The following is a 14408-nucleotide window of genomic DNA, read 5'->3' on the forward strand; positions in this document are numbered from 1 at the left end:
TAGCCCAACAGCAAAGCACTACCTAGCATCACCTAGGTATATTAATTAATGTATTTATACATATACATATATATGTATGTGTAGGTATATAATAATTTATACATACATATGTATAATACATAATACACATGCATATGCACACATATCATCTGACTTTTGTTTCTATAAATTGTAACTACTTCTGTAGAACCTATGGAGAAACAATGTACCTGCTTCTCCCCAGTATAATCAAACTGTGTAAAATTCTTTTTCCTTTTTAGATCATTTACTTGTTTCTGAGGCAGGCAGGTGGCTGACTCTGGCCAGGCAGGATCCACAGAGACCCTGGCTTAGCTGCTGATAGCATGTTAACCTATAAATTTCCACAGGTGGGACCATCTGGGGACAAGAAGTGAAATAAATACTTTAAAAAAATCTTTTACCCCCATATGTCTTGAGATTATACATACCCATGTACACATGCACACACACATGTGTATGTGTTTAGGTTCACATACACACCAAAACCCCAGAGTATTAACCCTAGATTCTCTGCCCCTCTTCATAGGGGAAAAAAAAAAAAAAAAAAAAAAGGCTGGTCATGACTAATGCTATAGAACCTGTTTTACTCCTAAACAGAAGTAACCAAACCAAGGCAAACGTGTGGCTGGAAACAAGTTTGGTTGGCTCCAGACAAAGGCTTATTTTTTAAGCACAGATGGCTAAATCCTTGCCTCCTCCAATAGGTTGCCCATTGCCTGCCAATCAAAGGCAGATTTTTATTTCTAATCTATGCAAATATCTTACTCGGGAGGGACATCACAAAGACTAACTGTTTTGTGTCAGACACAGCCCATCCCAGGTGCTCTGGGAGATGCCAGACCCCATCTCCACCTGGGATGACAGGGGACCCAGGGCTAGAGAGTTAGTCATTAACCAGCTCCTAATGAATATTGTTGGGGCCTCCTGTGAAACACGCCACTGGAATCCAGCCCCACCTCCCTGCTTCCCCTGGGCTACTCTGCCTGGAAGGCAGTTTCAGCAATTCAGTTTAGACCTTAGATGCTTCTAAAACTCTGATTTTCAAAGGCTCCTACTGACTGTTAATGGATTCTTCACCTAGGCATTCCAATTCAAACTTCATTTATTCATGTCTAACACTAAACCCAGAAAACTTCAGCATTTAAATATGTTATTGTGTTCAAACCAGCTCTCCTTTATACCCTGGTCCACGTCCCTACAACTCATGACAAGACTCACGGAATCACACCTGGGTTTGTCGTGGCCCTCAGAAACCCAAGCGCACACAATTCTCTCTCTCTTTTTTTTTTCCTTTTTTCCTCCTGTTATCAACTTTCCTTTCTTTACTTACAACACTCTTTTCTCTTATTTCTCTACCTCCTGGGCTTAAGTCTTTCACTTGCTATGACACCCCTTGGCACATTCCATTTTAGGGCCCCTTGAGACAAAAAAATATGACTCTTTTTTGTATGCTAAAAACAAACACGGACACTCCTTGGTGCTAACCCAACTCCTAACTTTAAACATCATTTGCCCCAAAAAGCAGATTATGCCTGAAATCTCCTCAGTTTACTTCCAAAGTTTAAGTCTGAAAATGTCTTTCAAAACTTTTTTCTTCGGTGATTTTTCTGCTTACATGACAGTAAGAGTTTATCTCAAAATCCTGTATTGGAAAACACTTCTTTCTCCCCTTGTTAACCTTTATCTAAAATGGACCAGACTAGCTGAGTAGAAAGAAATTCTAAAGCAAAAGGAAAGAAGTTCTTTCTAACCAATAGCTACCTCCCAAACTTCTTATTCTACAACTCAAACCTTGAAATCCAAACACTTTTTGTTTCAGTTTATAAATGCCAATATTACTGACAGTCTGTTCAAATGATTCAGCTTTAAGTTTACTTTCTGAGAAAATCTAACTACAGAGAGTTTGAGAGGTTAACTCATCCACCTAGTTCCAGGTTTGAACACATGAGGTGTCCTATTTCTTTTTAGCCCCTCCTGATTTCCAGCCCTAGGCATTCCAATTCAAACTTCTGCTAAAGCTCCAGAATCCGTATTTATCATAAATGATCCACATAATTATGAAATAGCAGGCCCTGGTCCGAGAACTGCTGATCTTTTCCAACATCCTACCCAATATAGTGGCCTCCTCAATAAGACACACACAGGCCATCTAGGCTGCAATATTCCCAGAGATCTCATCCTTTTGTAAGTCTTGTTTCACTTTTATATGGCTTCAGTATTAGAAACTGTGTTCTTACGTAGGACCAAATAGCCAAAGTATTTCAATTCCTTGAACTTCACCTTGTCGGCTCTAATTTTGTGCTCCTGAGTTAACAGAATACCCCCTAGAGAGAGAGACAAGTCTTTAAATACCTAAAGGCAGCTACTGTGCCCTTGTAAGTCTTCATTTTTCTAAGTTAAGTCAACTCTTTTTCTTTAACTTCACAAAGCACAATTTCTGAGTCCTGCACCATTTCAATTACTCTTCCTCCACAACAGACATTACAGAATAAGTCTCTCCATAGTAACAAAACTTCATTTTTCTTACAATATTTTTTTTCAATGTGCACTAATTTGTAGTATTTTGCCCTTGTCACTTGGCTTGAATTTAGTGATCCAAGAGCTGAGTTTCAGCAAGTACTTATCATCGTAATGCTGTGTGCCTAGCACTGTGTTAAGTACCCAAGCAGGATTCTAAACAGCAGAAACTGCTTCATTGCAGGAGGTGGTCATTCCTTATACAAGAAGGACTGGATGAAATAACTTGAAAACAAGTGCATGATAGTATATGTCAAAGTGCTTCAAATGACTATCATGATAATGGATAAATTCCTGCGTACTTGATTTTCTGAGTCAGACTGTTAACCCATGGCCTCTATTTTCAGACACAACACCTATTTAACAACAGCATGCTTTTGGTTTTTTCGTTTTGGCTTTTTGGTACCAGGGATTGAACTCAAGCGCACTTAACCACTAAGCCCTTTGTTATATTTTATCTAGAGACAGCATATCACTGAATTGCTTAGGGCCTAAGTTTTTGATTTTAAAAAAAGAGACTATCGGGGGCGAGGATTGTGGCTCAACGGTAGAGCACTCTCCTTGTACAACGAGACCCTGGGTTCAATCCTCAGCACCATATAAAAATGAATAAATAAAATAAAGGTATCGTGTCCATCTACAATTAAAAAAATATTTTTTTAAAAAAGAGACTATCAAAAACATATATAAAAATTTCAAGTGCACCCTTATTTCAAAAATTTAAAATCTACCAAACTATGTAAGTGAAAAGTAGTAGAATACTGTGCCTTCCTATAAGTATGCCACTTATTGTTTTAGCTTCCCAAGCACTCTGAATGCCAAGGTGAAATGCAGCACATTGGAGATGCACCCAGTGGTGGAGCACTTGCCTAGCACGTGTGAGGCCCTGGTTCAATTTCCAGCACTGCAGAGAAAGGTGGGGTGGGGGGAGTAGAGGGTTTATTGGATTCCCTTTCCTGCTGGAAATACTCATTTACCAAGGAGTCTTCCAAGGCATTTTCATGGAAAATTCTTACTAGTAAGTAAATCTTACTATATCAACAAAAATGTATTTGTTTTATTGACAGAATTATAAATTACCAGAACTTTCTGAACTCTTACAAATATCTCAATTTACAAATAAGAGGGGGAAATATCAAGTGATTCAAGATGGCAAATGGTTTCTCCAAGGTACAGCAGAATAGGGCCAATATCCAGAGCTTCTCTCTACTGTTTACTTCCTGTCCCCTCTTATTTAACCCATTAAGTTCCAAGTTTTCCATTTTGCAGATATTCCATGAAATTGACACAGGTGCATTAAAATTGGTTGAAAATCATGATCTAGAGCTTATGTATTTTATATACATTTTCATATATATGTGTGTGTAGGTGTATATGCATACAGATAAATTAGAGGATGTGAAGTGAATATCAGTTTTCTCAAAGGAACAGAACTATATAAACATAATATTTATTTTCAAAGTTATCATAAGTGGCATATTTGTTGCTCAATTTAAGTTTTAATACATATCCCATGTCTACAATGATGGGATCTAATGGGTTAACCCAGAACAATCAAAACTCTTGCCCTCTCAACATTTCCTCCTTAATTTTACATCCATCTTTAGTTACCTTCCTAATCTTCAAATCCAAAGCCTGATAAATTATAAATTCCACCGTTCCCCCCCAAATTCTTCTATGCTGCTTGACACAATGTTCTGCCTGGCTCAAAATCACTGCTGCCTTACCACTGTTACAGGGAACCACTGGGGTTAGCCAGATGGATTCAACCATGCAGAGAGTACTTGCTTAGCAGATGTGAGGCCCTGGTTCAATCTACAGCTGCAAAGCAACAGGTCAACACTGTCCAACTACCCCACCCTCTCTGCCACTATATACACCACTACCTCAACCAGCTCATCTGCTTCATCAAGAGAATCACAGTTATTTCATACCCTTGTATGGGGAGAGGGGGCGTGCACCTACCTTGTGGCCTCTTGCTGAAGCCATGACACATTTGGCACATAGAACATGACTCCAAAGAAAAGCAGAGGCTCATTAGCGAATTTGTCCAGATGTTTCTTCAGGGGTTTCTCCAGCTCCACCCATCGTGCTTGCTGGCTCTTGCTGAGAAACCAAAGGCCAAAGTAGTGCGTCTAGATAAAAGGGTATAAAACTGCATCAGTTCATGTTTTCCACATGCATCCTGAGATCACACAAAACACAAGATTGCAGTTTCTGCATCATTTTCAGTTCCTCAGCTTATACACAAGGATCCAGCTTATATTTTCTAGGTTTGGAACAAATTAAAGGCAATCATAACCACAGAATACTGTAACTGACACTGATCATCCAGATACAGCATCCTACCCAGTGTGGCCTTTAGTAAATGTTGGTCCCTATTCAACTGTATTAGGAAAGAGGGTGGTGCAGGGTGTGGACAGTGCTGACCCCCCTTTTTTTTTTCTAGGAGCTAAAGGCTGGTTTTCCTGTGTGTCTTCCCAATGCCTCATGATTGCACATGGAGCTCGCTGGCAAAGGCTAACATAGTTATTGCACCTGCTACAGAATAACTTATTACTCAACCCCTAAGATAAAACCTGCCAACTGAAAGCTTCTGCACTGTAGAATGTGTTCCTACAATGCCAGATTTTAACCAAAACTGTAATCATTCTTTTTGAACTTTAATGAAGTACTTTAAAAGCATCACCCTGTCACTTTATTATTCATGAACTGCAGCATCTCTCTCCAGGTACCAAGTGCAGAAAGGGGAAGGCTCTACTCTCCACAGCTGCCCCAAGAGCCCCTGATGGCTGTTCTTGGCAGACTGGTGGGATTTGACAGATGAAAGTGAGATTTTTCACCCTTAGACCCTTAGCCTCAACTGGCTTAGTTTTGAACAACATGCTCAATGATTAAAACAGGTACTTTTATGCACCCAATCCTGTCTTTATATTAATTCATGCTAGGATTTCAGGATTAGCACAATAATCACCAAAAAACAGAACACTGCTTTTGAAGATTCTTTTATATTTCAATTATAGCCTACGACCGTTTACAGCAGCACACCTGGAAATCTGCCTTCAAAAGAATGTTTTCATTACAAGGTTTAATTTCCAAAGGCATTCTTACACTGATGCTCCTGCTCCAGCTGGCTGTCCCCTCAATTTACCAAAGATCAATCTCTGCCATGACCCTACCAAAATCTCTAATGAAACTCTGACTCTGATTTTCCTAGGAAACCAGATGTCCCCTGCCTACACAAAGCTGCAAACCCAGGTGCTTTTAAAGGACATTTTTAAATGGATTTACTTTCAGATGGGCACAATGATTTCATCAGCCTTCTTCCATGGTGTTCCAAAAAGCAAGTTCAGAATCAGAAATCTATCCATTTCTCAAGTGACAAAAATGCCAACAATCAGAGTCCCAGTCATATTTTTATCAACTTAGGCACACTTGAGTGAATTCTGACCCTACTCTTCATTTCCTAGCTTCAGTGAGTGCATCAGGTGTTCCAACACAAGCTCAGGCTCACGTAGAGGAAATGAAATGCCGCTAAAGAGCAAGAAACAGGCTTTGAAGCCAATTCATTTCCCAGCTTTTGCACCGTTCAAATAGTAACTTTGTGCAAGTCACTGGGCAACTTCCCCCACCCTAGCCCCCACAAGACTCTGAGCTTTCTCACCTGTAAATGAGAATAACTAGGATTGCTGTAAGGAGTGGACTTCAGATAATGCTTGCCACCCATGTGCATGGTAAGTACGTCATAAACACTGCCTTCTGTGGCTGCTGGCTCTGTTACTCCTGCTGTGACACCACCATCACCAGTAAACGGTGTGTCCTCAAAGAGATTTTGGGACCCCAGATTTCTCTTTTGCTTTCTATCCACGAGGGACATGGTTTTGCTCTTCCAGGCACCTCCACCCTGAAATGTTGCCTTCAAAGGCCTCAAGCAACAGGGCCAATCAACCATGAACTGGTACCGTGACATCATAAGCCAGAATAAACCCTTTCTCTTTATAAGTCAATTATCTCAGGTATTTTTGTTACAATAACAGAAAGCTAACACAGAATTAGAAAACAGAGATCATTCTGGAAGTAATGAGAAAAGTAGACAAAAGTAGAAGCTGGACCTAAGGAGTATAAGGGAAAAAATAACAATAAAGCAGTGTGACTCCCCTAAATTAGTCTTTAAAAATCTCAGTATAAGCATTTAGGGACACTGGAACATCAGTCTGATGATATTCTTGGGGATCTATGATAAAGACTTAGGCTAGCCTCCAATAAGGTAACTTGGGTCGTTAATTCAGCAAACTTGTTTGATAAAGGTCAAAGGCATTTCTGCATTATTCTGAATCCCTCTGTGGAGGATAGTGCCATATAAGGGTCTCCCACTACATTTTGGATGACTAGAAGTGTTTACATATAATAAATGAGGTAATGTACATAAACTGTAACATGCTATGCAATAATTAGAGTTGGAAAAGAGCCCTTTTATAAGCATGGGTGGAGGAAGGGAGGGCAAGCTTCACAATTGCTTAATAGAGTAACCATGATTTATGATCTTTCACTAAAAGTAGTTTTGACATTTGGCGGGTATTTATATGGTCCTTACCTCATTCTAATTGTAATATTCTCTCAAATTGGTAACATTCAAATCATAAAGGGTCACAAGAACCACATAAACATTTGACAACTGATTTTACAAAACAAAACAAAAAAAATATTATTGCTCCTATAATTTAAAGGTTAATGTTTCAAATTTCCTCTTTATCATTCCCACCCATTCGAATCATAAAACCAGATCTGAATGCTTGCAAAACACATCCAAAGAATATTCCATGGAGTGCACACATCTGCACGTGCACATGAAGAAGTACATGCTCCTGCACACCAACACGCACACACCCACATGTAGAAATGAAGAAGTAGAAGAGAACTCAGAGTAAGGTAATAATCTTGAGCCACAGTTAATAATATAGAGTTCCAAATAACAATGCAAGCCACTTCTAGTGGAAAAACCTAATTTATGGCATTTTTCGCTGCTGCTGCTGCTTAAATACAGCATTTTCCAGAGGACGAAGAGTATTTCAGAGTGACTCACTATGCAATTACCCAACGAAATGGTTACATAACTATTCCAGAAATGGGGTTCCCAGTGCAGGGTAGAATTAGGGGAGGCAAGTTATCTGCAGCACAAAGTTTACAACTACTCACACCCAGGATATCCTGATTTTAGTGCTGAATTCAGTTATCCAGCAGGAAGGAAAATCCATTTATGAGGTTCCCATCCCTGCTCTATTTTTTTGATGCTGTGCCCAAAATAACCTTCTCCATTCCCACCACACTTCTGTCCTTCTGCCTCTGGTTACACCCCTACTCTAGAGCAGAAAGATCCTGATTCGAAGCTCTTACAATCCTTTGTTGAAGTTCAACATAGCCATGTCTACACAGTGCCTCACAGGAAATGGAATCAGAACCTGAGCCCTCAGTTCAACACGCATGTGCACCAACCAACTTCCTGTGTACTGCCCAAGGGACTATTAATCCCATTGAGCCCAGCTGAGACCACTCCAGGCCTGTTCATAACAGACCGACCAATTTAAACTCTAGCTGCATTTTGTGAGCTGGGCTCCACTGCTGAACACTGCCACGTGGGTGAGGAAAATGTAGGAGATGATTCCAAACAGAAACCACCTTCTCCCTAACCAGAAGGATCTCCTCGCGTTACCTGAGTAAATGCCTGAAACGTCTGTTTCATGTCTAAGGGACCAGAGGCAAGCCAGACCCAGAGGATCCATCCTCATGATACCCTCTGGTAAAAATCCCATTTTCCTCTCTAGTTTTAGAGCCACTGAGCTGGTGCCTTGAGTTCTGCAATGACTTTACTGCAATGAGAAAAGAAGTCCAAAGAACCCATTCCCAGGGAGAGGAACCACATCTCTGAATCAATTACTAAAAACGTACTAGGATGAAACAACGTAGGAAAGCCACACTAAAATGTTATTTTTATGTGATAGTTTCGATTTGGTTTGAGGTTTTGTATTTTAACAGAGGAAGCATAAACAGACCAAAAAGTCTGCTGGTTTCTTCAGTGGGAGACTGGTGTGTCTTTAACTTTAGCATTAAAATGTCCATTGGTCCGTATTGTGAAAAGATTCTAGGGAATAAAGGTCATTATAAATAGCTTGAGGCAGTGGGTATATTGGAAATCTCCATTCCTTCTGCTCAATTTTGCTGTGAATCTGAAACCATTCTAAAAAAATAAAGTCTATTGAAAATAGCTTGGAGTCTTTTTGATTTGTTCAATCATTTATGTGTAAAGACATGATATATTTCTGAACATTAACAACTAATAAGATTTTTTTCTTTTTTGTGAGGGTTTTGTTTATCCAGTTTTGTGACCTATGGAATGGCTTTAATATTATTTGTAAGGGTAACAGATTCAGGCTTGGCAATTACAACGGATTAAACTCTTGATCTTAATGAAAGCATTTTGAAGAGCTAATCATCCAGAAGCAAAAGTTTAAAACATCTTGCCTTTAGTTGTAACAGGTTGCCTGTCTTACCCAGTATTTCCGTTGTCAATTAAGAAACAGTGTTGGTGTGCGTCCACATAAAAAGGACAGGAGTTACGTGCAAGCATTAGCAGTTTCACCGTTTCACCGAGGCATGGAAAATATTTCAAAAAGGTGACCATAAGCAGACTCTGAAACAGCACTTCATGCAATTACATTCCAACAGCTTTGGAAAATAAACCACTTTACCTCAGTTGGATAACTGTAAGAACCAACTGGTGTGCAATCAACCTCCGCTCCGGGTAGGTCTGGGATTTCTACAACTGACACATCTATAATTAACAACTGCGCCATCTTCATTTTCCTAGCCATTATCTCCATGAAAGGACAGGAAAACAAACTGCAGAATCACACAGGTATAGGAGGCACTGCTCCCTTGGCATATTAAAAAAAGATGAAGCCTTACAGGGGAAGACGGGGGAAGTTATCTCACCTGTGGTCTCAACTCCTAGAAAATGGAGTCCAGATGCCAACTCACATTATAGGTCTGTCAGAGAGCTGGTGAGATTTCATCTTATAATCTTTTTAAAATTTTTTTTATTTATATGACAGCAGAATGCATTACAATTCTTATTATACATATAGAGCACAATTTTTCATATCTCTGGTTATATATATAACATTCACAACAATTTGTGTCTTCATACCGATACTTTGGATAATAATGATAATCACATTCCACCATCATTAATAACCCTCTCCACCCACCCTCCCTTTCCGTCAAAACCCTCTGCCCTATCTAGAGTTCGTCTGTTCCTCCCATGCCCCCTCCCGCTCCTTATCCCACTATAAATCAGCCTCCTTATATCAGAGAAAACATTTGGCATTTGGTTTTGGGGGGTTGGCTAACTTCACTTAGATTATCTTCTCTAATTCCATCCATTTACCTGCAAATGCCATGATTTTATTCTCTTTTATTGATGAGTAATATTCCATTCTGTATATATGCCACATTTTCTTTATCCATTCATCTGTTGAAGGGCATCTAGGTTGGTTCCACAGTTTAGCTATTGTGAATTGTGCTGCTATAAACATTGATGTGGCTGTGTCCCTGTAGTATGCTGTTTTTAAGTCCTTTGGTTGTAGATTGAGGACAGGGATAGCTGGGTCAAATGGTGGTTCCATTCCCAATTTTCCAAGAAATTTCCATACTGCTTTCCAAATTGGCTGCACCAATTTGCAGTCCCACCAGCAGTGTATAAGTGTACCTTTTCCCCCACATCCTCAATCAACACTTATTGTTGTTTGTATGCATAATAGTTGCCATTCTGACTGGAGTGAGATGAAATCTTAGAGTGGTTTTGATTTGCATTTCTCTAATAGCTAGTGATGTTGAACATTTATTTATTTATTTATTTATTTATTTATTTTTAAATGTTAATTATTTTTAACTTTTTAAATTTATTTTTAATTTCATTTTTTAGTTGTAGTGGACACAATGGCTTTATTTTATTTATCTATTTATTTATCTATTTTTTTATTTTTATGTGCTGCTGAGGATCGAACCCAGTATCTCACACATGCTAGACTCAAGGCAAGCGCTCTACCACTGAGCTACAAGCCCAGCCCTTCACATCATAATCTTTATAGAGACAAAAATACAACACGAAATTCTAGCACCAGCAATTTATCCCAACAGTCTATCTACTATTGGCAGATTCCTAATCAGTGTTGATTATTACAATCCCCTCCAAATGTACAATCATATAGATGTGGTTAAAGAAGTTATGAATACAGCAAGATTCCACCATTATCTGCCAGGGCCAGAGGGAATAAGGTTTCAAGGGCTCCCCAAATCACACATAAAGTACCAACTGTAAGTAGATTAGTTTGAATCAAACCACACAATTATTCTTAACATAAGTTAACTTTTCTTTGAAGATAAGAAATGCATACAAAGATCTTGTGTCTTGATACTCTCTAGCCATATGTGGAAATTTCTACTGCTGCTGACAACTGTGGATACATCAGCTTTTAGTAAAGATGAAAATATGAATTTGAAAAAAAAGGGGGAGTTGGTTAAATTAGAGAATAACTACCTGCCTTATGAAATTATTCTGAATTTGTTGTTTTAGACTCCCTTAAAAGCTAGGATTCTCAGTCTAGCCTTAGGAGAGATAGAAGTGTTATCAAATTTAATATTCTCCAGAGCTCTTGATTTTCCAATAAAATAAAAGCTTTCTTCCTCAAATAGGATACAGCAATGAAGTGAAGAGTATCTGAGATGCCTTTGTTAAATCATTTATCTCTCCCCTCTTCCACTTGTTGCTTTTTAAATAGTCAAGATTATCCTTAAAGATATCATTCTAGCTTATTTTTACATTTCACTGGAATTCTTGTGGTTGTCTGTCTGTTTTAGCAATGCTGGGGAATCAAACCCAGGGCCTTATGCATGCTAAGCAAATGCTATACCACTAAGCCACAATCCCAGCCTGGAATTCTAGATATTCATTATTACTATTAACACAGCCATCTTTGCCTTTCTTAGAACAGTACTGATGATTAGAAATATAATGTGAGACTGGGCTTGGTGGCCCTCGCCTGTAATCTCAGCAGCTCAGGAGGCTGAAGCAGGAGGGTTGCAGATTTAAAGCTAGCCTCAGCAACAGAGCCAGGCCCTAAGCACATTATCAAAACCCTGTTTCTAAAGAAAACAAAAGGACTTGGAGATGTGGCTCATTGGTAAAGCACTCTGGGTTAAATCCTCATTACTAAAAAATTAAATTTAAAAAAGAAATATAATGTGAATCACATATTCATTTTTAAATCATCTTATAGCTACCTTTAAAAAGTACCAAAAGGTGATTAATTTTAACAAATTTTATTTAAAATGATAAATTCAAAATCTCATCTAAACCTGTAATCAACATAACAGTTATTACTGAGATATTTTAACCCTTTTTTAATACCAGTTCTTCAAAATCTGACATCAAATTCACATTTAACCATATGTCAATCTAGCTACAACCCAAGTGCTCAGTAGCCACATATAGACCAAACTGGACAGCACAATTTTCAGTAACTATTCAAGGAGCTGAAAGAATCTGCCCTCAGATCATAGGCTCTAATCATTAAATTCATCTAAAAATGGAACAAGCAGATTTTTAGAAGAGTGAGAGAGAAGCCTCTGGAAGCTTTATCACAGAGGCTAGGCAACCTGTGTGGTATCTTGCAGAGGGCATGGCCCTACCAACACGTTTCTCTGTGGCAGGCACTGTGGCACTGTGACACTGTGACAACTTTGCAAAAGTGACTCATCCTATCAGCTCACAGATATTGCTACTATTACTATCTTCATTTTACAGATGAGAAAACCAAGGCACCAGGTAATTTAGTAACTATCTAGAATTACACAGCTGCTGAGTGGCAAAGTCAAAATTAGAACTCAGGCAGTCTGGTCCAGATCACACTTCCAGTCACTACACTCCTGCAGCAGAGGGTGCCTAACAACGGAAAATAGCTAAGACAATTGACAGTACCATGGCATCCTATGCAAATCTCATTTGTTCCACATCCTCACCATGGTCAGTATGTTCACTTTATTCTCCATTCCAGCTTGTGTGTGTAATGGTAGCAAAATATTGTGAACTACATATGCCACATAAGCCACAAAACAAGCATACACTGTATAAAGGACAATAAACATAGAGTCAGCCCTTGGGATTCGTTCCAGATCTCCTGGGATAATAAAATCTGCAGATACTCAAACCCCTTTTATAAAAAGGCATGTAACCTACACATATCCTCCTGTTACACATTAATCCATCTTTAGATTACTCAGAGTGCCAAAGACAATGTAAATGCTATGTAGTGGTTATTGAACTGTTTAGGGAACAAGAAGGGGTAAAAAAGCTGCCTATGTTCAGTACAGAATACTTGGAATATTCTGAATTTTTAAAAACCCTGTAATTAGTTGAATCCACATATGAGGAACCCATGCATACAGAGAAATGACAACATCAAATTTTCAAATATATGATTTAGTTGTAAGGCAGCATGATTTTAGGTATTTCTTTCTTAGCCTAGGTTTACAAACTGAGATGGGAGCTCCAGATACAGCACCCCTTCTGTAAATAGAACAGCACTATTTTACACATGATATTTCCTAGGATTTTATTTGGGGAGAAGGAAAAGGATTAAACCCATTGACTCAGATACGCTGTAGTTATATTATCTGAATTCTGATTTTATCAGTCCCCTCTCTCAAATCTCTTCCTTAATAGAAACTCATACCTTTAAGTTTTGTCTGACCTTGAAAATGATTGAAAAGATATTTTTTTCCTAAGAAGTTCATTCTTATTACCTCTTGCCAGGATCACTATGGTCTCCACTGGAGTCCCTGTTCCTCCTGTCCCTCTCTTCCAATCCCCATTCTGTTCATCATTGGGTCCTTTTCCTCATACAAAAGTTGATCCCATCACGCTCCTCCTTGGAGTCCTCTGATGTCTTCACATCTCACTGCAGTATTTCCCCCCACTCCCCAAAGTTTAAGAGTATTTACTAGAAGGTTAAAATAACTGTGAAACATTGTTATGGTTTGGATGTGAGGTATCCCCCAAAAGCTCACATGTGAGACAATGCAAGAAGGTTCAGAGGAGAAATGATTGGGTTGTGAGAGTCTTAACCCAATCAGTGAGTTAATCCCCTGTTAGGGATTAACTGAGTGGTAACGGGGGTGTGGCTGGAGGAGGTGGGAATTGGGGCATGGCTCTGGACCTGGTATCTGGCAAGTGGAGACCTCTCTCTCTGCTTTCTGATCTTTATGTGAGCTGCTTCCCTCTGCCACACTCTTCTGCCATGATGTTCAGCCACACTTTGAGTCCCAAGGAATGGAGCCTGCTGTCTATGGATGGAGACCTCTGAAATTGAGCCCTCAAACTTTTCCTCCTCTACAGTTGTTCTGATGGGGTCTTTTAGTCACAACAGTGAAAACTAAAACAAACACCTTTTTGGTTTCTTTCTGCAATGCTAGGGGTTGAAGCAGGGCCTTGCACGTGCTAGGCAAGCGCTCTACCACTGAGCTGCATCCCAGCTCTGCCACATTTGCTTGTCTATCTTCTTGCTGTAGAACTTCAGAGAGTGGTTCCCAAAACATTCTACCAAAACTCTTCTCCTCCACTTCACTCTTCTGGGAACTAGACCTGGAGAGTCACCTGTCTCAGTTTAGACCAGCCTCACAATTTACCAGCACAATACCTGTATACAGGTCATCCTGAGCTCTAATGTGGGACAGCACAGACTCACGAAATGTCAGTGAGCTGATAGGGGGAAAGTGCTCCACGGGTACATGGGACATGAAAAGGTGATGACCCT

The 14408-nt window shown here is 39.3% G+C and overlaps 1 protein-coding gene across 2 annotated transcripts in view; it reads right to left on the minus strand.

The window, feature by feature from the left end:
- Positions 1–14408, minus strand: part of Ptpn14 (protein tyrosine phosphatase non-receptor type 14) — a 176253-nt gene that overhangs the window by 86784 nt on the left and 75061 nt on the right. For both annotated transcript variants that reach the window (XM_005334974.5, XM_078022801.1), the window contains exon 3: positions 4504–4673. In XM_005334974.5, the coding sequence (XP_005335031.2) occupies positions 4504–4673 (170 nt within the window). The remainder of the gene's footprint in view (positions 1–4503; positions 4674–14408) is intronic.

The sequence above is a fragment of the Ictidomys tridecemlineatus genome, chromosome 10, assembly GCF_052094955.1.
Source record: "Ictidomys tridecemlineatus isolate mIctTri1 chromosome 10, mIctTri1.hap1, whole genome shotgun sequence".
NCBI lineage: Eukaryota > Metazoa > Chordata > Mammalia > Rodentia > Sciuridae > Ictidomys > Ictidomys tridecemlineatus.